The 25,114-nt window shown below is 44.7% G+C and overlaps 1 protein-coding gene across 4 annotated transcripts in view; it reads right to left on the reverse strand.

The window, feature by feature from the left end:
• Hr96 (Nuclear hormone receptor HR96) overlaps window positions 1–25,114 on the reverse strand; it is a 137,232-nt gene that overhangs the window by 110,008 nt on the left and 2,110 nt on the right. The window contains exons 2-4 of one of the 4 annotated variants that reach the window (XM_055061180.2): window positions 14,010–14,079; window positions 11,068–11,202; window positions 2,868–2,898 (exon numbers count right to left, since the gene is read on the reverse strand). In XM_055061180.2, the coding sequence (XP_054917155.1) occupies window positions 2,868–2,898; window positions 11,068–11,202; window positions 14,010–14,079 (236 nt within the window). Of the gene's footprint in view, window positions 1–2,867; window positions 2,899–11,067; window positions 11,203–14,009; window positions 14,080–25,114 lie in introns of those variants that run through there. The other 3 variants (XM_055061181.2, XM_055061182.1, XM_050191445.3) reach the window with 3 other exon arrangements.

Raw genomic sequence — 25,114 nt, forward strand, 5'->3', positions numbered from 1 at the left:
GGCTTCCACCTGTGGTCCTCCACCTCACACAACTTTTATTCTTTGCCTGGTCACACACTTCTTTGTGGCACATCACCTACAGTGCCTGCTGATGTGCCAACTAAAATTCATCCGACCTGCCACCTCTCCATCAATACCCACTGGTGCACCAGTGCGTCTCACACGTGTCTGACGTTGCAGCCGGTGCACAAGACTGCAACACCCTACTGACAGTGCTGCGGCAGCCCATGTGTGCTATTTCTGTCGTGCACAGACTGAGCCATCCACCAGCTACGGCTCTATTACCTCAATGTTCATGTCACCAACTAAGCATAATCGGTGTCCGTCCCATTCTACCTCGCTCTACTGAGCACTATTCCATGCATTGCAGCAATGCCAACCATTTTCATGGACATCTCCTGCAGAGAAAGTGCATGTTCTTCAGCCCCAACAAGTATAGCCGCTGATTGCTGAGAAATGCTCCGCTAAGCCTGTGAAAGTTTCAACGAAAGAAAAATTTCCCATGTTCTTTCAGGCCACAGTTTCACCAGTTTGCAAACATGAAGCTTAAATGATGCTTAAATTGCCGCAACGGCAGTCACCAACTCAGCCCTTGTTCCACACACAGTCTCACGACTGGAGTGTCCATTCCTATACTCGTGGACAACTTTCTGTGGCAATGAAGGGAAAGCTACGGGCGTGTGGCTGCTGCACATGAGAAGCAGCGTGCGTTGCGAGCATTCTGTCGCAGCGCCGAGCGTGTCTGCTATTCCGGTAACCATAGGTGAGCTGGGCATTTTGATGGATGGGTGGAAGAAACTCAAGCTGATGAAGGAGCTTTAGCATAGACGTACGCGAGCGGCCTGATCGGTATGCACGGTCCAGCCACCTGGTGGTGCAGAGTTTAATCAGCCAAATACAGAGCTAATACTGCTCTAACCAACTGTAAAACATTTTGAACATTTACAAAAACATATTCCCGATTACACTCCTGCGGAAAATTTACACCAGCTGCAAAGTAGAGTAGTACACTTCGGTACTGTTGCTGTGTTTGGTTGTTTCATGCAGCCACCATGCAGACAATTCATGTTTGCGCGCGCCTCTGCTCATCCCGTAAAACGGCATGGTGAAACTAGCGTGTACTAGATAGTGGTCGAGTGGGCCGAACGGCACTCTTCTGCTAAGGCGCCGCGTGTGGAAAAATTGTGTGAAGGCACTGCGAGCGAACTGGATTAGAGCGGAGACACACTTGGTGGCATATTCAAGATAATTTGACTGCGGGTGACAGATTGTGCAGGTACATTCTTATAATGATGCTTTATTTCAACTACAAATTTATGTTGACACCTTTTTGCTACGTATACATATTTGAGGCATGGGTTATAATACATGAGGTCTACAATTTTGCTGTCGTTTTCAAGTGTGTCGTCTACTACTAAGCGCGTGTTCATTGCGCGGACACTGGCGGATGCCCAGTTTTTCTCGCAGAAAGTCTGTGCAGTAAAATCTTTTATGGTTTTACTTGCTCTGGTGTAAAGAAGACTCTTGTCGGCTGGTATGAATTGTAGTTTTAGCCAGATGAACTGATATTTTTAACATTGTTTTCTAAAAGTAACATGTAATTTTTGCCACAGAAACTGCCTATCTGCAACATGAAGCTACATTAGAAAATTTATTGATATTCTGTCATTTTATACGCGCTTCTTGTTGGTGGAATATTGATCAGCGACATTATCACAGAAAATAATACTATAGTGAAATAAACTAGGTTTATTAACTGCTAGGCGCAAGGAGATGCAGATGACCAATGCACGTCTACGTAAATCTAAGAGTACATAGACATGTATATCCACGACATATATGTAAGAGAAAATTATCAAATATTCTAAATGCGCTGACTGAAAAAGTGAAAACAACCGACTGAAATAAGCATGTTTGTTTTAAAAGCTGACCCAGCTCCAGGTGAACCAATTGACTTTCCGAGAAAAGGGATCAAAGCAATTATTGGACTTTATTATGAACAACAGCGTTAGGGAAAAGATACAGCCTATATACTCAGACTGAGTCGAGGAGACCGGGAAGTCTTCACCAATGTAATCTCTGCGGCTTGTCTGGCGTTCTCCTACAACGTGCCAGCAGGTGAAATGAAGTAGAAACATATAGTATAAACGAATGGTATTTGCTATTCATATAGTATTCGACTTCAAAAGTCACTATTAAAAAATATTGAATGGCCGTTTCTGTTCGAATGTAACGCATAACAGCACTTTTGAAGTCTCAAAGGTGAGGGGTAAATGCAAGTGAGGACTCTTATTCCGAATGATTGTGCTGCTGGAGAATCGTGGCTGTTACAAAGAGGCGTACCAGTTCCCGAGAGAATTAACGCATGGGTGCTAATCGGTTCTTCTGAACAAGTTCCTACCTGTCATTCAATATAAACGCCCCGTCTTGGGGCAGGCTGTAAACCTGCTAACTTGATTCATGCAAGGAAACATTTTTTTTTTTTGACAGTCTCAGAATGTCTGCAACCCATTAAAATTCAATGTGGTACCACACTTATCTTCTTTAACGAACACAGCAGATCTACAAGTACCTCTACATGTACGTGAGGCATGCCATTCCTTTAATTACTTCATTATTAAAGCGAAGCTTTCTTTGCCTTTTTCTTCACCTGCCCCACTGCTCCTGTTGCTGCTGTCTGCACACTGCATTGGGGAGTGGTTCAGAACTTGCATATACATGGAAGGAGCGTGGCAGGGAAGAGACGCAAGGAACTCGTTTGGACCACACTGCGTCGAATGTGCACAATGCCCTCTGGAGCTCCCGGCTCCTCGCCATATTAGCCTCTTGACAGCTGTAATTAACCGTGATCCCCCGCAAGCGCTTACCTTTCTACCAACGTGCAAGTCCAGAGGGAAGCTAGATAGAATGGAAGAGAGGAGGGGGGAGAGAAGGCAGAGAATGGGTTGAACCGACGCAGTCGTGAAACGAGTGAATAACAGCCTTGCCACTCTTCGCTCGCAGTTCCCATGCAAATTTAAGGGGCGGAGGGGAGATAAGGGAAAGGCGACGCGAGAAGGCAAGGAAACGCTGGATAAACTTAAGTTCAAGGTACGTTATGGTGCGTTTCTGCTATTTCTGAAAAATAAAACCATGCAAATATGTCTAGCGGACAAATTACGCAGGGTGTGTAGAAGCAGAGGCACATTAATTAAAGCGCACTGCAGGGTCTAGGCGACACAACAGAAGTGGTCGCACGTCTAATCAACACTTCTGTGCCCACCATGATAGCTTTGTGGCTAGGCATTGCTCGAGGTCGCGGATTTGACCGAGGCAGCCCCGTTTTGACTGGGGCGAAATAAAAAACGACGTGCACTTTAATTTAGAGACGCGTTAAAGAACACCACAGTGCCAAAATTAATCTGGAATGCCTCACTACGGCCTGCCTCATAATCCAATTGTGGTTTTGACACGTACAGCCCCATAATAAAATTCAAGTTTAATGCTTCTGCCACGATGCGACGTGCCATGTGAGGCAATGACAATGCTCAACCCTCTCAGAGGTTATGAAATATGACACACAACAATGCCGCAAGCAAACACCTCTCCCTTTGTGTTTTGTGTACTACGCAGACAAAAAGCAGTGGTGCACGCAAAATAACGTTTAACATCAACTCACCACTCTCGTGTTGACAAAATGTTGAAAAAATTAAACATTCACTGTCAACATCACTGCTAATTATTGTCAATCAAAGCAAACAGCACAGAAAGCTTCACTTACATAGATTCCCACAGTGCATGGGATCTTCATAATTTTTTTTCCTTATTATATAATGCACCGGATTACTGAAAGCAGCCGTTTATAATACAGAAGCTGCTTAGTTGAGTGGACGTACAGTTGGGAACGGCATTACATTTACATATGAAATATAATATGGGCGTAACGTGTCTTTCTCAGAAATCTGATTTGAGAATAATTTCCTTCGTTTACAACCATAGAAAAATGCCAAAGGATGCGGCTACCTTTCTTTTTTTTTAGTTAAGCAAATTCTGGTGTTTTACGTCTGGTGATGTGATCACGAGGCACCCTGTTCAGTTGTCACCACGTGCAGTTCTTTACCATGCACCTAAGCATAAGTATACGAGTGCTTTTCCATTTCGTTCCCACTGAATTCGCGTGACCTGGTTTGAACTCGTGAGCTCGAGTTTAGCAACGGAAGGCCATATACACTATGTAGCCACTAATTAGGCGACCGTACCACTTTGTTTTTTTCTCCTTTTTTTTGTTGTTGTTGGTAAGCATGGGTGGGACAACAAATTTCACACGGCTTACGTGCCAAAGATTAGCATATATAATGGCTACCTAAAGCTGTTTTTGCCACCTGAGGTCCAACCACAACAAAAGAACCTGCACCAATTACTCCGCACTCTGTTATGCGAAGAAGACGGAAACATGAATGGAATGTTACACTGCAGCTTTTTTTTCTTTAAGAATACTTCCTGTCCTGTAAATGTGAGTACAGGGCACCGGATGGGGCAGATATGTTTTGTTTGAAGCAGCAAGCAGGAAGTTTACATATGTTTTTCCGTTTGCTTTTTCGCAAGACCTTCCTATGGAAAACTATATGTGCAAAAATACACACAAGAGATACATGCTGCTCGAAGAACAAGAAAAATATTTGCTCTCTAAAGGGAACCGTACAATAACATAGTAGAATGAAAGCCGACACTGCGGCTGCAATGCACGAGCTATCACCGAGCGGCATTAAAAAAGAAAATGAAATAAAGAAGAGAAAGAAAGGCATCTATTTCTAAGGTGTAAATACATGTAATATTCAAATATAAACACCGTTTGAGCGGTCTGGACGTATATACCAGTGCGCAAAGTAGTACGAATGACCCTTCGGAGAAGTATTGACAGCTGTTTCCAACAGCGTGACCTTGATGTAGCCCAATCCACTTCGACAGCAGTGCCGCCACAGCATTTTTCGTCGTTGCGTGCCTCACTGCAAAGCATGCGCCGCCCCTCTTATTGCACTCAACTTTATTCTAGTACACGCTGGTGAAACGGCCAGGCCCAGTCTGCTAGCGCTTGTGTTTACCTGAATACCGGACACGCAAAACAATATTGTGGTATTAATTCTCCGGCGTAAAGTGACGGCCGCAAACGTACAAATCCTGGCGCCGAACAGATAGTGACAGTCCGATGTGCTGCAGCCATTCCACTCGTCTGCTGTTTTGCAGAGGGACGCAATGTTGCAGCTTGACATATTGCGAGTCGCTACATTGCTGCCCACAACGTAACAAGGACGAACCATGGTGCTTGCAAAAAGAAAGATCGAGATTAACACTAACAACAGAGCTCTCGTCGACACGGAGCACGTTGTAATGCAAGCAGCCGACACTTGCTTTGTGCCGGAAGTGCTTAAGTGTAGTGAGAAATTGTGCTTGAGCATTCTTTTTCTCTTACTTTCTTTTTATAGAAACAAATGAACTAACATTCCAACAATTACAAACAACATTTGTTCCCCATAAAGTTGGAAAAATTATCACTGACGTGCCCTGGGCAGCTAATCGGATAGCTCGCCCTAAAGTGTCATAAGGGCAACTTACATCAAATGGTCAGGGGCGGCTGAATATTCAGCCGAGTGGCGTGCTGCGATTGGTAGCGATTTACATTTTTAAAACCTTATAATAAATTACAGGCTTTACATGGAGCACTTAGATGCATCAATTAATGATCAGAAGGACCTGCCCTAATGACTCGGTACGTTTGTACAAAATCGTCAAAATTTTTTCAGGGTCCCTTTAAGACTGCACGGGAAGGCCCTCAAATTGGGACCACTGGAGGACGCCTAATAATGCCGACTAGAATCTGCACGGCAAGAATTACCTTTCATGACCGGACTTACCCTGCTATCTTTGTTATCCTCCAATAGTGTTCACGCGATGTCATTCTCGGCATGGACTACCTGAATCAACACAGTGCAATCATTGACCTAAAGCTGAAGTCGATAACGCTGTCTGAAAGTCAAGCTATACTGCCGGAGAGCTTTCGCAGTGGCCCCGCCTTGAGTGTGCTCGAAGATCAAGTGAGTATCCCACCTCGCTCCAGCATTGTCATTTCCATCGGCACCGAAACACCTGCAGATGCAGGAGGCATCATATTTGCGTTGCAAGAGGGATCACTGGACTGCATGGAGGAAAAGCGAAAGTGATGCTGACCAACTTCAGCCAGGAGTTCAAACATGTCAACATGGGCACGAAGATAGCGCACCTCGAGGAAATTGTGGAAACCAGCAATGCGTTAGTCCTCTACGATTCTGCCGCATCTACCTTGACAACCATAGTTCCTGAACCAGTCTTCAAAATAAATCCAAGGCTCCCTATGAGTAAGCCACAACAGCTCAAAAGTCTTCTCTGATGATACAAACACTGCTTTTCGATCTCATCATAGATTCGGCAAACACCAGTTGCAAAGCATCACATAATAACTGAATAATCATAACTGAAGAATCTGCTCAACTACTATGCCAGAGCCGTTACAGAGTGTCAATGCGAAAATGAGAAGCTGTAAGGCAACAAGTCGAAGAAATGCTGTGTGATGACAGCATCCCGCCGTTGAAAAGCCCATGGGTGTTTCCTGTGGTCTCAGCGAAGAAGAAGAAGGATGGAAGTCTGTGCTTCTGCGTCGATTATTGCCGCTTGAACAATATCACCAAGAAGGATGTATACCTCCTCCCACAGATAGACGATGCATTAGACCGACTCTGCAATGCTAAGTACTTTTTGTCGATGGACTTCAAGACTGGTTATTGGCAAATTGAAGTAGACGATAGGGATTGAGAAAAGACCGCATTTATTATGCCAGACAGCCTCTTCGAGTTCAAGGTGATGCCATTCGGACTTTGCTCTGTCTCTGCAACGTTCCAACGAATGATGGACGCAGTGTTGGCAGAACTGAAGTGGCGACTTGTCTTGTCTACTTGGATGACGTTGTAGTCTTTGCCACGAATTTCTAACACCACCTGAGGCGGCTTCAGACAATGCTAAAGGAGATCAAGTCATCTGGACTCACCCTGAAGCTGTAAAAGTGCCGTTTCACTTACAAAGAACTTCTGTTCCTAGGCCACGTCGTCAGTAAGTCTGGAGCCCGTCCTCACCCACAGAAGATAACTGCCATTGCTAAGTTCCCACTGCCCGTCGACAAGAAGGCACTGAGTAGATTCCTTGGGCTGTGTACATATTACAGGCGCTTTGCAAAAGACTTTTCAAGAATTGCGGAACCATCAGCTCATCTCATGAAAGCTGAAATCGACTTTAAATCGGAAACACGGCAGGACGATGCATTTGAGGAGCTGAAAGAATGGCTGCAGTCACCACCGGCGCTTTCACATTTCGATGAAGATGCAGAGACTGAAATCCACACAGCCGCAAGGAGCGTAGGCCTCGGTGCCATGCTAGTTCAAAGGAAGGACGGAGTTGAAAGCATCATAGCTTACGCTAGCCGGTCACTGTCCAAAGCGGAAGCCAATTATTCTATGATGGAGAAAGAGTGCCTTGTGATCATTTGGGCTACGGCGAAATTTCGAACTTACACATCCGGCAGGCACTTCAAAGTGGTAAGTGACCACCATGCCTTGTGTTGGCTGGCAAACTTAAAAGATCCTTCATGTCACCTAACCTGATGGAGTCTCAGACTCCAGGATTTCGACATCACCGAGGTGTATAAGTCCGGGAAAAGCATTCTGATGCGGACTGCCTGTTGCGCGCCCCTATTGACCCACCATTGCAAAACAACTGGATGATGACGCCTTCCTGGAAACAATAAGTGCAGATGACTTCGCCGAACAGCAACGAGTAGACCCAGAGTTACAAACCCTTGTGGAGTACTTAGAAGGCAAGATCGACATTGTCCCTAGGATATTTCGGCATGGACTGTCTTCATTTTGCTTGTGAAACGACGTCCTCGTAAAGAAAAAAGAACTTCTCCCCAGTACGCGCAAACTACCTTCTCGTTGTGCCAGCAGCACTCCGGCCAGAAGTCTTGCACGCCCTGCACGACGATAAGACAGCTGGGCAGCTCAGGTTTTCCCATATGCCCGCAAGAATACAAGATAAGTACTATTGGCCGTGCCTGACTGCCGACGTTAGCCATTACGTCAAGACATGCCGTAACTGCCAGCGACTCAAGACACCACCGACAAGGCTAGCAACTTTACTACAGCTGATTGCGCCTCCTTGCTGACCATTTCAGCAGACCGGGATGGATTTGTTGGGACCTGTTACAACGTCAACATCTGGAAACAAGTGGATTGTCGTGGCCACTGACTACCTTATCCGCTACACCGGAACGAAAGCCCTGCCTAAAGGTCATGCAGTGAAAGTAGCGAAATTTTTCGTCAAGAACATCCTGCTACAGCATGGTACGCCAGAAGTCCTCATTACTGACAGAGGAATGGCTTTCACAGCTGAGCTTACTCAAGCCATACTACAGTATAGCCAGACAAGTCACCGAAGGACCATTGCCTACCACCCGCAGACGAATGGCCTAACGGAACGTCTGAACAAGACACTCACCAACATGTTAACGAAGACATGGGATGCCATCCTGCCAAACGTAACCTTCGCTTACAACATGGTGGTGCAAGAAACAACACAGATCACGCCGTTCAAGCTGGTTTACGGCAGGAACTCGATGATGACTCTCGACCCCATGCTGCCACATATTACCGAAGAAGAGAACCTCAACATTGCCACCTATCTCCAGTGCGCCGAGAAGCCTGAGAGCTCGCCCGCCAGCGGATCAAGAACTAGCAGAGGGCCAACAGCTGACACTACAATCTTCGACGACGCTTTGTCGAATACCAGCCCAGCGACCGTGTTTGGGTTTGGACCCCAATACGCTGACGCGGACTTAGTGAGACGCTTTCACAACGCTATTTCGGACCCTACAAGATCATCCAACGTATTGGTGCACTGGACTATGAGGTCGTGCTAGACAGGATTTCGCAATCACAGCGGCGCCGCTCACAGCCTGAAATAGTCTATGTTGTGCGCCTTAAGCCCTTCTACCAATGGTAACTAACCTGGGGTCTTAGTTTGTTATTTCTCTTCAATGCATGTGCTTTAGTTTCTTGCACTCGTGTTTGTAGCATCGAGATGATGATTTTTAAGAGGGAGGCACTGACACATGTGCTCATTTATCCTTTTTTTGGGGACTGCATTTCACCCACTAGCAACTTAAAGTTATCGCTCAGCACAATATGCACCTGCATGATTGGAACGTACTGGAATGTTACAGATGGTTCTATGCATTGTCTGTTGTTACTGAAGCTTGTGTAATCTGATTGTATACACAATGCAAATTGTGTAGTACTTTCTGGAAGACACACAGACACCAGAGATTACTCTGGAAACTTCGATGACTCAGGTATACAGTGAAACCTCAATATAACCAACTTCAGGGTACTGTGGTAGATTGTTTATTACTCTGAAAGATCGTTATAGTGAAAGCCCCAAAATTAACCATTCCGCCCATCAACCCATCAGTTCATAAGTTGTCACCATATGGGCTATCCACGAAAACGTTACTATTGGCTCTTGGCACACACTGTTGCTATTTTCCATAAATTCTGCCACCACGCACCACTGAAGCAATGTATAATAAGAGTGACACACACAAAACAGACACTGATGCCGAGAAAAATACCAACAAAAAGGTAGCTCCATTTCGCCTCCAAAGCGCAATGTTTCTTACTTTCTTTTTTGTTTTTCATATTTCTTGCCGTGGACACTGCAATTGTGTCGCTCGAGGCTGACACCTGAACTATGTCAAAGCACAAGCGCATTTAAACGACACCATGTGGAAAGTGCAAAGTGCAACCGTGTGGCATCCCCATGCGTACGACGGTCACATTTCACCGCACACGTAGCTAGTATGGCTGCAGAAAGAAGCGCAAAAGAAAGAGGCATGTGCAGAAAGAAGGGTGGAAGAACGATGAGACATGCCTGTGTTGCTAGGCAACACTTTTCTGGGTGGAGCACGCGCTCACACAACCTGATGCATCGTTGCCTCCACTTGACCGCATTTTTTTTTTCTTGGGCTCTGTCTCAGCTTTTCCGAACTCATGCGCCACGACATCCGCTCTCTGTGCCTTGTCACCTGCTAGCCTACTGTTTTGGCTGTCATGAAACATACATAGAAATCTAAGAATCCCCACATTTCAGAATATTAGTTTGTAGTACTGAGACGTTGTTAACATCAAAGGGAAACTGAATGACGATCGATATTCTGAAAAGTTCGGTATTCTGCAGTTCATAGTACTGAAATAGTTTTACATTGAAATGATAAGAAGTCAGCAGGGTATTTCTGAAAAGTTCGTTAATCTGAAAAGTTTGTTAATGTGGTGTTTGTAGTAACGAGGTTTCACTGTAAAACCCGACGCGCTTGACTGGTAGATGAGATTTTCGATGATTGCTGACTTTGTTTGCCCAATAAAATGCTAATTTCATCATTTACAGTTTTGCTGCTTTCTTTCTTCACTGTCACTACAATGTGACTATATATATATATATAGAGAGAGAGAGAGAAAGAGATGAAGAAGGGGGAAGAGTGCTAGTTGTCAGTGGAGAAATCCCCTTGAAATAAATTTCTGGCTATGGGCACTGAGTACCTCTGTACTATTTTGTTGCATACTTGAAAAAGAAGCAAAGAGAAACAAATAAGAATTTTTTACTCTTGGCAGGATATCACCAGTGCCGAGTTGATATTTGTTTTGCTGGTACTTTGAACCATTCAAATCCACTCTACAGACAAGCCATGACACTAGCTTTACAACGCACATTACAAAGATGTCTCAAGCAGTGAAGAAAAGAGTAAGGGCTCTGCTGTACTCATGGTGCTTCACCCAAACTTAAAATGCAAGTTTTAATTAAAAAAAGCCCACAGCAACTAAAGTGGTGCAATGCAATAAGTTCTAATCACATGCTTGCATGTATAGTCACAATGAATAGAATCCATAGATAAACATTTCACTAGATTGCCACTGCTTGGCTAAAAGGTCATGCAGCCGACAACAGAGCTACCTTGTCCTTAATGGCGTTTCGTCGGAAGAAGGCCTTGCACGATTCACATGTGAGGGCACCAAAGTTGAAGCCAAATGCCTTGTCACCACAGACACCACAAAACTTGAGCTCGCTTCTCTCACCTCCCCCAGCCATCTTGCAAAAGAAAAAAAGCACAACACAAATTACATTGTGCAGTTTGCGTACACAACTTGTAGTACAACCAGCGATCTAGAGCAAACTCAGGCCACTATACAGCACTGGACTACTAGAAATCTTATTAGTGAATCAGTAAAATGCTTTTGAATGCACAACTTATAGGTTCAATGCACTCCCTCCCAGAGACTTGTTGTTGTCAGCAGTCACTGCATTTAATATTGTACATTTGGTTACATCTTGTACTCCTGAATTCAATGGTACCAAAGCACAGATGTGCCACCTAAACTGGACACACAAATAAGGTGAAACGTGATATATGCAAACACCAGTAATAGTACCAACATGTCAACGAAGAGTATGGTTAATGAGATTTACTGAGAGTAACAAAGAATAATCGCAGGTGGCTTATGTGCAACAACACCAAATTTTATGTTACGCAACAAATATAATACATATTCTACCTCTGGTGCATGCTTACTAAAACATGCGTGGTGTCTCCAAAATTGCATCCTTCGGTCAGTCTGTAAATTGCATTATTGTGCTTCCTTGCATTCACATTTTTATCAAATCAAAAGTAAAAACAATTGTGCATATACGATTTTTCCATGCAGCCTCTGTTGCATGTCACCAGCATTTTGTCAACGATGCTTGATGGAAATGGCAAAAGTGGTTTAATAAACTCTTTTTTTGGCATGTTGGTGGTGTTTGCTAAACATGGTTTTTGGGCACTAGATGGAACATACAAAAGGAAAAACACACATGAGGAGCCTTGTGTGTGTCTTCTTTTTTTTATGTTCTATCTAGCACCCAAAAAACATGTTTGGCAAAAGTAGAGGCCCATGATTATACTTCTGAGCTTCCAGTTTCACTTAAAAGGGCTCCTCACACATTGGACGTTTTGGTTATACACTGAAGCTTGCAAGGTGCCATAGCATTTTGCTACAGTAATTTTTAAAATTCGTTCATTATTAGAGGTGTTAGGAGGAATTGAAGTGTCGCATTGCCATGCTGCTAGAGGGCGAGCTTCACTGCCAAAATTGACACACTTTCTCCTTGCCTCGACTACCGTGTACAAACTACATTACTTCTCTGCCTCCTTCTATGCTGGAGCTGAGGGACTGCATCACGTCACCAAGACCCTTCTCTTTCTTCACTGGAAGTGCGCTAGGAGGAATTGGAAGTGTTGCATTGCCGTGCTGCTAGGAGGCGAGCATCACTGCCAAAATTGACACACTTTCTCCTTGCCTCGACTACCGTCCACAACCTACATTCCTTCTCCTGCCTCCTTCCATGCTGGAGACAAGGGACTGCATCACGTCACCAAGACCCTTCTCTTTCTTCACTGGAAGTGCGCTAGGAGGAATTGGAAGTGTCGCATTGCCATGCTGCTAGGAGGCAAGCTTCACTGCCAAAATTGACACACTTTCTCCTTGCTTCGACTACCGTCCGCAACCTACATTCCTTCTCTGCCTCCTTCCATGCTGGAGCCGAGGGACTGCATCCCGTCACAAAGACCCTTCTCTTTCTTCACTGGAAGTGCGCTAGGAGGAATTGGAAGTGTTGCATTGCCATGCTGCCAGTAGGTGAGCTTCACTGCCAAAATGCACGCTATTTCTTGCCTCGACTAGTGTACGCAACCTACATTCCTTCTCTGCATCATTCCATGCTGGAGCCGAGGAACTGCATCACATCACCAAGATCCTTCTCTTTCTTCACTGGAAGTTCACTAGAAGGAATTGGAAGTGTCACATTGCCATGCTGCTAGGAGGTGAGCTTTACTGCCAAAATTGACACACTTTCTCCTTGCCTCGACTACCATCCACAACCTACATTCCTTCTCTGCCTCCTTCCATGCTGGAGCTGAGGGACTGCATCACATCACCAAGACTCTTCTCTTTCTTCACTGGAAGTGCGCTAGGAGGAATTGGAAGTGTTGCATTGTCATGCTGCCAGTAGGTGTAAGCTTCACTGCCAAAATGCACACTATTTCTTGCCTCGACTAGTGTCCGCAACCTACATTCCTTCCCTGCTTTCTTCCATGCTGGAGCCAAGGGACTGCATCACGTGACCAAGCTCCTTCTCTTTCTTCACTGGAAGTGCACTAGGAGGAATAGGAAGTGTTGCATTGCCATGCTGTCAGGGGGCGAGCTTCACTGCCAAAATCGATACACTTTCTCCTTGCCTCGACTAGAGTGCACAACCTACATTCCTTCTCTGCATCATTCCATCTTCTCTTCCTTCACTGTAAGTGCTCTAGGAGGAATTGAAGTGTCGCATTGCCATGCTGCTACAAGGTGAGCTTCACTGCCAAAATCGACACATTTTTTGCTTGCCTCGACTACCGTCTGCAACCTACATTCCTTCTCCTGCCTCCTTCCATGCTGGAGCCGAGGCACTGCATCACATCACCAAGATCCTTCTCTTCCTTCACTGGAAATGCGCTAGGAGGAATTGAAGTGTCGCATTGCCATGCTGCTACGAGGCGAACTTCACTGCCAAAATTGACACACTTTCTGCTTGCCTCGACTAGTGTGCACAACCTACATTCCTTCTCTCCCTCCTTCCACGCTGGAGCCGAGGCACTGCATCACATCACCAAGATCCTTCTCTTCCTTCACTGTAAGTGCACTAGGAGGAATTGAAGTGTCGCATTGCCATGCTGCCAGGAGGCAAGCTGCACTGTCAAAATAGACTCAAGCTGCAAATATTTTACCTTGGCCCCCTCCAGTTGCCTGTAAATGGGCCCAAAAATATTAAATGAAAGAAAGACTTTCTCCTTGCGTCGACTAGCATACTCAACCTACATTCCTTTCCTGCCTTCTTCCATGCTGGAGCCGAGGGACTGCATCACATCACCAAGCTTCTCTTTCTTCACTGTAAGTGCGCAAAAATTCACTTTCAGTGGAGGTTTTGCACCCCCTGCATTTGATCATTTACTGGTCACTTGCTATAATTCGTGATGCCATAATCAGTGATGTGAGGTGGGCATCTTACGTAAAGGCATTTATGCATGTGACCTTGATTTTCTGGCAGGAAGGGCGCACAGGTGTTTGAAATTTCAGTAGTTTTCACACCATGGAGTGGTTTGATACTTTGCAGAGAAGCATCATCACGAAATATATAAACCACATTTGCACTGCCTAAACTTGGTGAGGGGCCCTTTCAACATTAAACAGCTTAAAAATTTGTGAAAGTAGGCTACAAAAAAAAGCAGCAGTTCTATACTACATTTAGCACAAACTTCACTGCATGAAATGCAATTCTGTCACCACAGCTGGTGTAGGACAACTACAAAAACATTGTTCCATTAATTTTTAAGGGATGTTATGGAATGTGAGGGATTACAGCAAGTGCTGCTACTGCCCTCAGCAAAAGAAGACAACTTCCTTTGCAAAGCTCAACGCAATAGCTTGAATGCCAAAAGTGAGTTCTATCTTGCCTGCCCAAGTTTCCAGCAGAACTTTTCTTCAAACTAGTGGTGAAGTTGAAGTTTATTGTCTATTCATACAGATACACGAGTGTCTTAGTATATCTGTGCACGAAATGCGAAGGTTGTGGGATCGTTCCCCACCTACGGCAAGTTATTTTTTCATCCACTTTCATTTCCATTAATTTATCATTTCTTTATTTACTTTATTAAGCACAAGTAATTTCCCCTATGTTGTCCTTGGTGTCAGTGTTTGTTGGCTTCTTATGATATGAGAAATAAAAACCGGGCCCCTCGGTTAACCCCCTTTCTTCTCCATTATTACATAACGAGGGTCTCGAATCCGGCAATATTGATGCCTTCAGGTAGCATGTGTGGGTTTATTGACCGGTTTCAGTCACCCAAAAAGGTCACATTCTCGTTACGCTTGCGGCAGAAAGGATGTTCCACGACTGTCGCCAAGGTCTGTGAGTGGTGGCACTGGCTAACGCTCCCAGGGTTCTACATGGAAACATAAATACCCAAGAAAGTGGACGGCGAAACGGTGACGGGGAAACGGTGCCGGGGTAGCTCAATTGGTAGAGCATCGCACGCGAAATGCGAAGGTTGTGGGATCGTTCGCCACCTGCGGCAAGTTGTTTTTTGATCCACTTTCATTTCCATTAATTTATCGTTTGTTTATTTAATTTATTAAGCAAAAGTAATTTCCCCTATGTTGTCCTTGGTGTCAGTGTTTGTTGGTTTCTTATGATATTAGTATACCAATGTTACAGAAGGAGGCCCTGAATTGTCAGGGGGATCTCCTATCTGTATGACATTGGTTGATTACAGGGCAGGTAAGTCTAAAAGCACTTGGCATACAATGATTAAAGAAACATAATGGAACAAGCAATATGAAAAAAATAGTGCAGTAAGCACAAACTTAAATATATCAGTAAGAAATATACATGCACCGAGAAAAACAAGAAGGAAAAAAAGAAATGCAACAGAAGCAGAACATCAATCCTAGAATTACAAGGAACATGCCAACAGTGACTTTCTAGTTTTTAAAGCAAAGCTTTCTTCCCCTAACCCCGAGGGTTTGGTGTGGCTGCTAATGGGTCGGCTGGCATCTTTCAGCATATATGTATATACCATAATATCCAGCGATGCCCACCACGAAAGAAAGCCAACCTCTGTTTTTGGCATGATTTGCAATTTTTTCTCTTTAATCATCGAAACATAGCCCACTGGCATTGGCAGTTGCCCGTCATCTTTCCTGCTAACCACATCTGACCATGTGCGTGATGAGGTCATCAACATTTTGTTCAACAATGATAGTGACTTATTTTGAAGGTTTTCAGGAAGACTGAACAAGGGCATATAAACAAACCTACACAACCTTTAGCGATAATGGTTTATTGTACACAAAACGTTAGCCCACTCCCTCTTTTCACTCATTTTGCTCTAGGCTTAAGGTGTGTTACCTAGGGATAATATGGTACATTACATGTGCATTGAGTTCAAGATACAGCAAAAAGGCTTATATTAGCACTGACAGACAATGTAGCACCAGCAAGTGCACACCTGTTCTGCATGATCAAACAAATCATGACATACAACATGCACATATAATGTCAGGGTATCCCTAAAGCCACTTAATGGAATAGCTTATGAGAGTCAACAGCTAACATGCTTCTTGGGGCTAGCTTGTGGCACACAGTGCGAGACAAAGCAAGGAATGCTTGTGGCCTTGCGATGCACCACCACTGACTATGTGCAGTCTTGGCCAGATACCCCAGAATGGCCACTGCGACTCAATCCTTAAGTGCATTTAGATATGTTTTCTATGCATGGCACCTGTCATCCTCGTTGTTCCCTTGACAAGCATCAGACAATGACTTGGTCTTCCTGACATTGCTGCATAGATGTCTCACAGTGGCATAGTTTGTGAATGGTATGGTGCATAAATATAAAAATTGCATGAGATTAAGTTGTGACCTTTGCAGTGCATAAACATAAAAATTGCACATTCAGATTATAGGTTGCAATAAATGAAAATAAACAAAATTGTAAGTGTTGCTATTAATTGTACAGCTTTTATTTACCCTTCACTAATGCTTTGTTTCACATTGATGCCTAGATATGGGTTGGATCAGCATATTTTTTTACAAATGTATTTTCCTTGTACGAGTCCCATGGGCGCGCAGCAGCTATTGTGGAAGTCTGAGGCACGAAAGGACAGCAACAGTTAAGGTATTTCAGCAACTGTCAGAAAAGCTTTTACAATTGAAGTCCGAAAATTACAACTTTAGTTTCCCTTGTACAGCAATTAAGAATTTTAACCCTTTATTTTATTTTCAGAATTACTGCCAGCCTTCACAGAAGGCCTTAGGCAGGAGTGGGAAGTACAAAGAGCAAAAATGCATAACAGGAAAAAGAACCAGCTTAACAATACGTAAATCAAGTAAAAGACTACATAATAGAAAAAAAAGAGAACCAATCTAAGAAGACATGAATATAAGAAAATCGGACATGATCAGCCTGCTCGGGAGCTGGTCTGTGGTGGGTGTTGCCTGCATGCAACATACCAGAAAAACATTTGCTCCTTGCCAGGTTTCAGTATTGAGTATGAAGTTTCTAGTTAAATGTCTTCAGCCAACACTGAATGACAGGCAGCAAGAACGACAGAAAGCTGAGCTAATTGGTAAGGATTCATAATGCAGCAAGCGTCATTTGTTGGTTTAGAACAGGAAAACTGGATGAGGAAGAAGAAATTTGGCATGCGACAAACTGTCTTTTGTGAGCAAGGCCTGAGGAGACAGGCCAATGTAAGATATCCAGCTGTGTCCCACATGTGATGTAAAACAAATGTATACCTATGGTTCACATATCATGAGAGCTGTCTATACAAATTGAAAACGAAGCCTCAGGTGCCTTGGAGTGAAGCCCATTTCCAGTTTCCTGCCTGGGGTTTTTTCTTATTGCAGAAAAAATTTCTGCAAAATGTTTCTTTTTGTTGATTAGGCTTATCTTTTATATGTTTGCACATTTAGATTGAAAATAAACATTTTTTGGGTGTATTTATATGTCTTGTCCTTAAAGAGTTAAGATGGTTTAACTATTCAAACGAGGCAAACGGGCACATTTTTATGAATAAAAATGTGCGAAAATATGGGTATCACACCAGCAATTATAACTAAAGGCATAATACAAAAATGATTTAGTATATACCCAGTAATATCATTAAGCTTGGCAATAAACCATCACCACTGCCATATCTTAGAACTGAAGTGCATTTTACTACAAAAACAGAAAAAAGAATGCATTGCAAGCTTTTCTCCAAACAAGTGCCTAAATTATTAAACTTAACCGCACATTTCAAACTTTTCTAGTCCATTGCACACATTTGTGTATTAAGTACACAAAATTTCATACAGAAATGTGTGTCACAAAAACTGTTACGAGTGTTTGCATAAAAAGGGGATGTCAACAATCCCATTTTGAGAAAAAGGTGTTGAACTGTTGTAACAATAGCAAGATCCGGCATGCCTAAAATCCACCAGGCTTGGAGTCTCCCCCTTGGAAACGTCTCATCTTTGTGTGTGCTGCAGCTTGCCTTCACTTTTATCCTGTATTGTGAAAACCTTAATCTAGAACTTTGCCGTCAGTCAAGAAATGGCACATTTGTCTCTAACACACTAAACTGACAAGTCTGAGTGTCAAAAGACCAACAAACAAGCTGGCAAAATTAAGCGTACCCAATGTAAACAAACCAGAACAGCATACTTCCCACACATGCCTCTGGTGAAAATTTCGACTAATTAAAAAACACTAATGAGCACAAAGCACTGCTACTTTCTCTATCCTGAACCCAAATTTATAGTGTCCCGGAAACGGTGTGAAGAAATTTTGTAGATGCGTAGAGTACAGCTACAGTAAAACATTTACGCCACAATTTAAATGAAGCGTCTCATACTAAGAGATTCCGGACAACTGCAATTTACCCTCTTCCCTAGCCATGCCTTTTCTGCTCGTTTGCCGAGTGATTGGGGCTATGCTGCGCCTGCACTGGCTCTGTGTCATGTTGCAACATTATGACATTACTTCAGATGTCTTGGAGCAAGTGCATGAAGCCTCCCCAACCTCTCCGCTAGCCACCTGGCCGTCGATCCCCATAAAGAGCTATCGAAGCAGCGTGTGTTGTGAGCATTCTGTCCCAGTGCCAAGCATATCCAATATTCGGGTAAATGGGCGTTTTGATGGAGGGCTGGAGGCGTAAACTAAAGCACCTTCATACTACTACTACTGTTGTGATACTGATACTACCTGATGTGCTGCAGCAACTCTGCTCACCTGTTGCCTTGCAGAGAGACACAATGTCGTAGCTTGACATGTCGCCAATCGCTAGATTTGACGCACACAATGCAAGCCGTGCTATTCGTGGTCCTCAAAAAAAAAAAGAAGGAAACCTTGAGAAACTGGCTTCAGAGTTTGCATCAATACGAAGCACGTTGTAACACAAGCAGACACTTGCTGTGTGCCAGAAGTGTAGTGATAAATTGTCATTGTGTATTCTCTTTCTGCTACTTTTTTTTACAGAAACAAATTAACCAACATTCAAACTATATTACAAACAACATTTGTTCACCATAAAGTTGGTGAAATTATTGATGCCGCAACCTGGGTAGCCAATCAGGTAGCTCGCGCAATTGACGTCACATGCGCCAACTATGTAGATGATGACGGGGCAGCTCAATACTCAGAAGGAGTGGTGCCACTGAGATGGCAAGTGATGCGCATTTTTAAAACCTTACAATAAATTATGCACATTGCGCGGATCACTTCATCATCATCATCATCATCATCAGCCTATTTTATGTCCACTGCAGGACGAAGGCCTCTCCCTGCGATCTCCAATTACCCCTGTCCTGCACCAATCAATTCCAACAAGCACCCGCAAATTTCCTAATTTTGTCGCACCACCTAGTCTTCTGCCATCCTCTACTGCGCTTCCCTTGTGTTGGTACCCATTCTGCCACCCTAATGGTCCAACAGTTATCTAATCTGGGCATTACATGACCTGCCCAGCGCCATTTTTTTTCTCTTAGTGTCTATTAGAATACTGTCTATACCCGTTTGCTCTCTGATCCAAACCGCTCTCTTTCTGTCTCTTAAAGTTATGCCTAGCACTCTTCATTCCATCGCTGTTTGCACGGTCCTTAACTTGTTCTCAAGCTTCTTTGTCAGATTCCAAGTCTCTGCTCCGTATGTCAGCACCGGTAAAATGCACCGATTGTATACTTTCCTTTCCTATGATAACGGTAAGCTCACAGGAGCTCACAATGTCTGCTTTATGCGATCCAACCCATTTTTATTCTTCTGTGAATTTCCTTCTTATGGTCAGGATTCCCCGAGATTAGTTGACCTAGGTAAACGTACTCTTTCATAGACTCTAGAGGCTGACCTACGATCCTGAACTCTTGTTCCCTTGCCTGATTATTTATCTGCACATTAATCTTCAACCCCACTCTTACACACTCCCTGTTAAAGTCCTCAATCATTTGTTGTAATTTGTCGTTTAATTGTAACATGTCATTTAATGATCAGAATGACCAACACTAATGAATCAGTATGTTTGTACAAAATTGTTTCAGGGTCTCTTTCCTTTAATAAAGCGATTCCTATGTGTAGTAATATATTGGGTGAAATTGTGCACTATCTGGAACATGTTGCCTTTGGTTTTGGTTTTGAATACATGCACAAGGGTTGGAAAAATGGCTGGAACTTTTGAATGGGTTAAAGATGGAAACATAATATTTTTGCTAAATAATCTTGGAGATGAATTTGTGAAATTAAAGAACAGAAATCTCTTTTTCTCAATAAAATAATTTTTTAAAAGGTGGTGACATACATTAAAGCCTCATAAGCTGACAAAGCTCAGGAAGGTCCTGCTTAAGGAATTTCCATTGTTGGTCTGATATTTATACAGCCCTCGTCGATTATCACCACTTAAACAAGATCACGCACAAAGACGTCTACCCACTATCACGCATCGATGACACCTTGGACTGCTTGCACGGAGCTAAATACTTCTCTCGTCCATCGATCTTCGATCCGGCAACAGGCAGATTTCAGTTGATTAAATAGACCGCGGGAAGATGGCCTTCATCACGCCGGATGGCTTATATCAGTTCAAAGTCATGCCCTTTGGCTTATGCAATGCTCCAGCGACATTTGAACGTATGATGGACTCTCTTCTGCGAGGTTGCAAATGGACCACCTGCCTTTGTTACCTTGATGACATAATTGTTTTTTCTCCCACGTTCGGCAGCCACCTTACCCGACTCATTGCAATCCTTGCCATCTTCCGAAAAGCTGGCCTTCAACTGAACTCCATGAAGTGTCAATTTGGGCGCTGTCAGATTAGTGTTGGGACACCTTGTTGACACATCCGGTGTCCAACCAGATCTGAAAAAAGTTTGCGCCGTACACAGTTTTCCTGTGCCACGTTCTGCTTCTGACGTTCGCTGCTTCGTCGGCCTGTGTTCTTACTCTCGCCGTTTTGTCAAAAACTTCGCCGACGTTGCTCGGCCTTTGAAAGATCTTCTAAAGAACACACCATTCTCATGGGTCTCGAAGCAGGCTCACGCATTCGCTGCTCTCATCAGGTTTCTGACCACCCCTCCCATATTTGCCCACTTTGATCCATCTGCACTGACCGAAGTCCACACTGACGCAAGTGGCCACGACATTGGCGCTGTTCTCGCCCAACACCAGAACGGTACCGAGTGCTTACGCCAGCCACCTGCTGTCACCTGCCGAGAGAAATTACTCCATCACCGAGTGGGAGTGCTTGGCTTTAGTTTGGGCTGTCGCCAAGTTCAGGCCATATTTGTACGGCCGCACGTTTTCAGTCGTCACAGACCCTCATGCACTCTGCTGGCTGTCTACCCTCCGGGACCCGACTGGGCGGCTTGGTCGCTGGGCTTTGCGGCTCCAGGAATTTTCATTTAGTGTCCATTACAAGATTGGACACCTCCACAAGGATTGCTGACTGCCTCTCACGTCACCCCGTGGATCCTCCCGATCCTGTTGCGCATGATCCGGTGACCTGCATGGTGGCTTTGACTGATATGACCGTCATGCGCACTGAACAACAACGCAACGCATCCTTACAGTCCATCATCGCCGGAGTGCAATCTGGCAGCACCGACGGCATGTGCCGCATGTTCGTGCTGCATGACGGCAGCCTCCACTGCCGCAATATCAACCCTGACGGCCCTGAGCTGCTGCTTGTCCTTCCTAGTCATCTGCGACCTGTCGTTCTCGAACAACTTCACGATGCACCGATGGCGGGACAGCTTGGAGTTTTGCGTACATACGGCCGCATACGACACCGGTTCTTTTGGCCGGGTCTCTACCGCTCTGTGCGTCGTTATGTCGCAACTTGCAAATTGTGTCAGCGCCGGAAGAAACCTCCACTGCCACCTGTTGGACGACTCCATCAAATTGAAGTTCCCTCTGAACCGTTCTTTCGCGTAGGCCTTGACCTGCTTGGCCCTTTTCCAACGACGACTAGGGGGAATAAGTGGATCGCCGTCACTACTGATTACGCGACATGCCACGCGATAACAAAGGTGTTGCCGACTAGTTGTGCAACAGACGTCGCCGATATTCTCTATCACGACGTCGTTCTTTCGCACAGTGCACCTCGACAGTTACTTACAGACCGCGGCCGCTCGTTCTCGTCTCGAGTTGTGAACGACCTCCTCCGCTCTTGTGCCACTGAGCACAAGCTGTCCACCGCCTACCACCCACAAATGAACGGTCTTATGGAACGTCTCAACCGAACAATCACAGAGATGCTCTCAATGTACGTTTCCAACGATCACCGCGACTGGGACGCCACACTGGCCTACCCGACATTCGCGTATAACTCGTCCCGACAAGACACCACAGGAAATTCACCCTATTATTTTTTGTATGGTCGCGACCCCACATTGCCATTTGACACCATCCTACCTTCTGTGCCCCGCGTTGCCACTCAGTACGCTCGCGAAGTCATAGATTGCGCTCACATGGCCCATCAAATCGCCCGATCTCGCTTATTAGCCTCGCAGCATCTTCAGAAAGAGCGTTATGACCAGTGCCATCGCGATGTTCAGTTTGGCCCAGGTGCTTGGGTGCTGCTGTGGTCACCATGTCATCGGGTCGGCGACTCCCAGAAGCTTCTCTCTCGCTACACGGGGCCTTATGAAGTCCTACGTCAAGTTAATGACGTCAATTACGAGATCGCGCCATTACAGTTTGATCCATCCTCAAGTCCGCCACCTGCTGACGTCGTGCACGTTTCGCAGCTGAAGCCATACTTCGCTTGCAGTTCTTGGCCTACCATGCGCCGAGACGGGGCTTCACCACCCGGGGGTCCTGTTACGGAAGGATGAATGAAGAGAGAAAGAAGATCGCGAGACACTGGCTGCTGCGGGTTGTTGGCGGTCAGCCATCTTGTCTACGCTGACTCATCCTGTACATATATTGTAAATATAGTCTTTATATACTCCTAACATCCCCATAACAATATTACGATGGTAGTACATGACAGTAGGACATTGGAGGAAGCATTGATCAATATGTCAGAAATACTGCAGCAGGTCATGCACCTCTGTCAGCAATGATGAGAGAAAGACACAACTTGAGCTTAAAACACTTGCCGCAGGATTGTACACCTATGCTGTAGCACAAATTTTTTCAGGTCCCACCAGCTGAAAACAACCCTATCCATCCAATGCATTGTGCTTTGCACCACAACCACCCGAACACTGCTTAGCCTGAACGAGCTCACACAACCACTTTTCAACGTACTTTCTTTATGTGTACAGCCAAATACTAGAATGATCTCATCAGCCAAATAGCTGTGATGACTGATCACCTTCTCTTCAAAGACTCTATCCTTAATGACGATACTGATTGATGATGCTTATGTTGACTGCCATTGTAATCCCACCCCTCATGTTCATGCTATGTTTATTAATGCAAAAGCATTATATGGTTCACGACGAAGAAAATCCGGGATAGTTGTTGGTGCTTGCATGATCACCGATGGTCCAAAAAGTCATCAAACCCACGACCATTGGTGGGAAGCGAAACCATGACCTCTGGTGTTAATTAATTAAGGTGAAGTAATTAAGATATAGTTAAGGCACTCGAACCCACGACCACTAGTGGGAGTCTAGTACACGACTGTTGGTGTTAAGATGAATTAAGGCACAGTTATTTAAGATATAGTTCATTAAGGCACTCGAATCCATGACCATTGGTGGGAGTTGTATCCACGACCTTTGGTGTTAGTTAAGACAAAGATAATTAAGGCATGTTTAATTAGGATAGGGTTAATTACGGCACTCATACCCACAACCTTTAGTGGGAGTCGAACCTATGACCTTCAGTGTTAAGTCGAAGTTAAATTAAGACAATTGAAAGGGCATACACATCACACAGTGGTCACAATGCTTTCGCATTCATCCACGTAGAAATAACTAATTGAACCTTGAATTTTTTTTCTAACCCTTCTCCCACCTACCTGGGTCACTGGGTAGTCAGTGGTGGAATGTATAGCTCATCGGGCTGCTGTGCCGAGGCAGCAGGGATTGAAACCAACCATCGGACCAATTTGGGTCACTGAGTATGTGGCAATGAGTACATACGTTCCTCTCTACAACGAACCTCTTTTACGCTGACATGGGTCACTGTAGACACAGGACTGGGTATCTGCCAGTTGGTCTTGCTAGTCTTCAATGAACGTCTTTGACGCCAACTTGGGTAATAAGTATATGCCTCTGGGAATGTGCTGTTCTACAATGACGAAAAAGATCCCTTAAATTTCTCTGGTGCTGAGCAGAATTGAACCCACCTCATAAGGGATCCTCAAGGACAGCAACCCAATGCATTAGCAGGCTGCGTCACAAATGCACTGGGTATGTGCCGCTTTTTAATGAGCAATTTTCACACCAACGCTTTAATGAGCGGCACTCGCTAAGAGCTGCTCTTCAATGAATCTCTGGCCAACTTGGGTTACTGAGTATCGTTACGATCGGCCAGCAGGGGTACTGCTCTGCAAACCTATCTGAGCCCGTTGCAGTTGTTTCGATCTACCCGCGGAGGTGGCGTCCTTCAGATAACTAACGATGCTGACAACGCTAACCGACCATGCACTTCCTTTGGAGAACTGGAGACCACAGCAATGTTAATCAACCGTGCACCTCCTTTGTCGAGCTGATGGCGCCTGCAAGTCAAGCCACGTTTGGTGGACCGTGTATTGTTGATTGATTCGCCGTCGCCTTCATGGTCTATTTGCAGCAAGAGAGCTCCTCTGAAAAGGGTGTTTTGCGGTGCGTTTGCTCGTGCCCCAGGATTCGTCACAGTCTGCTGACATTCGTGGCGGCTACCGGAGAAATTAGCTCTGGAATTAAGAGGCGCCGGCTGGGGTCAAGCGTGACAACC

Source organism: Dermacentor andersoni, chromosome 1 (assembly GCF_023375885.2).
Source record: "Dermacentor andersoni chromosome 1, qqDerAnde1_hic_scaffold, whole genome shotgun sequence".
In the NCBI taxonomy this organism is placed as follows: domain Eukaryota; kingdom Metazoa; phylum Arthropoda; class Arachnida; order Ixodida; family Ixodidae; genus Dermacentor; species Dermacentor andersoni.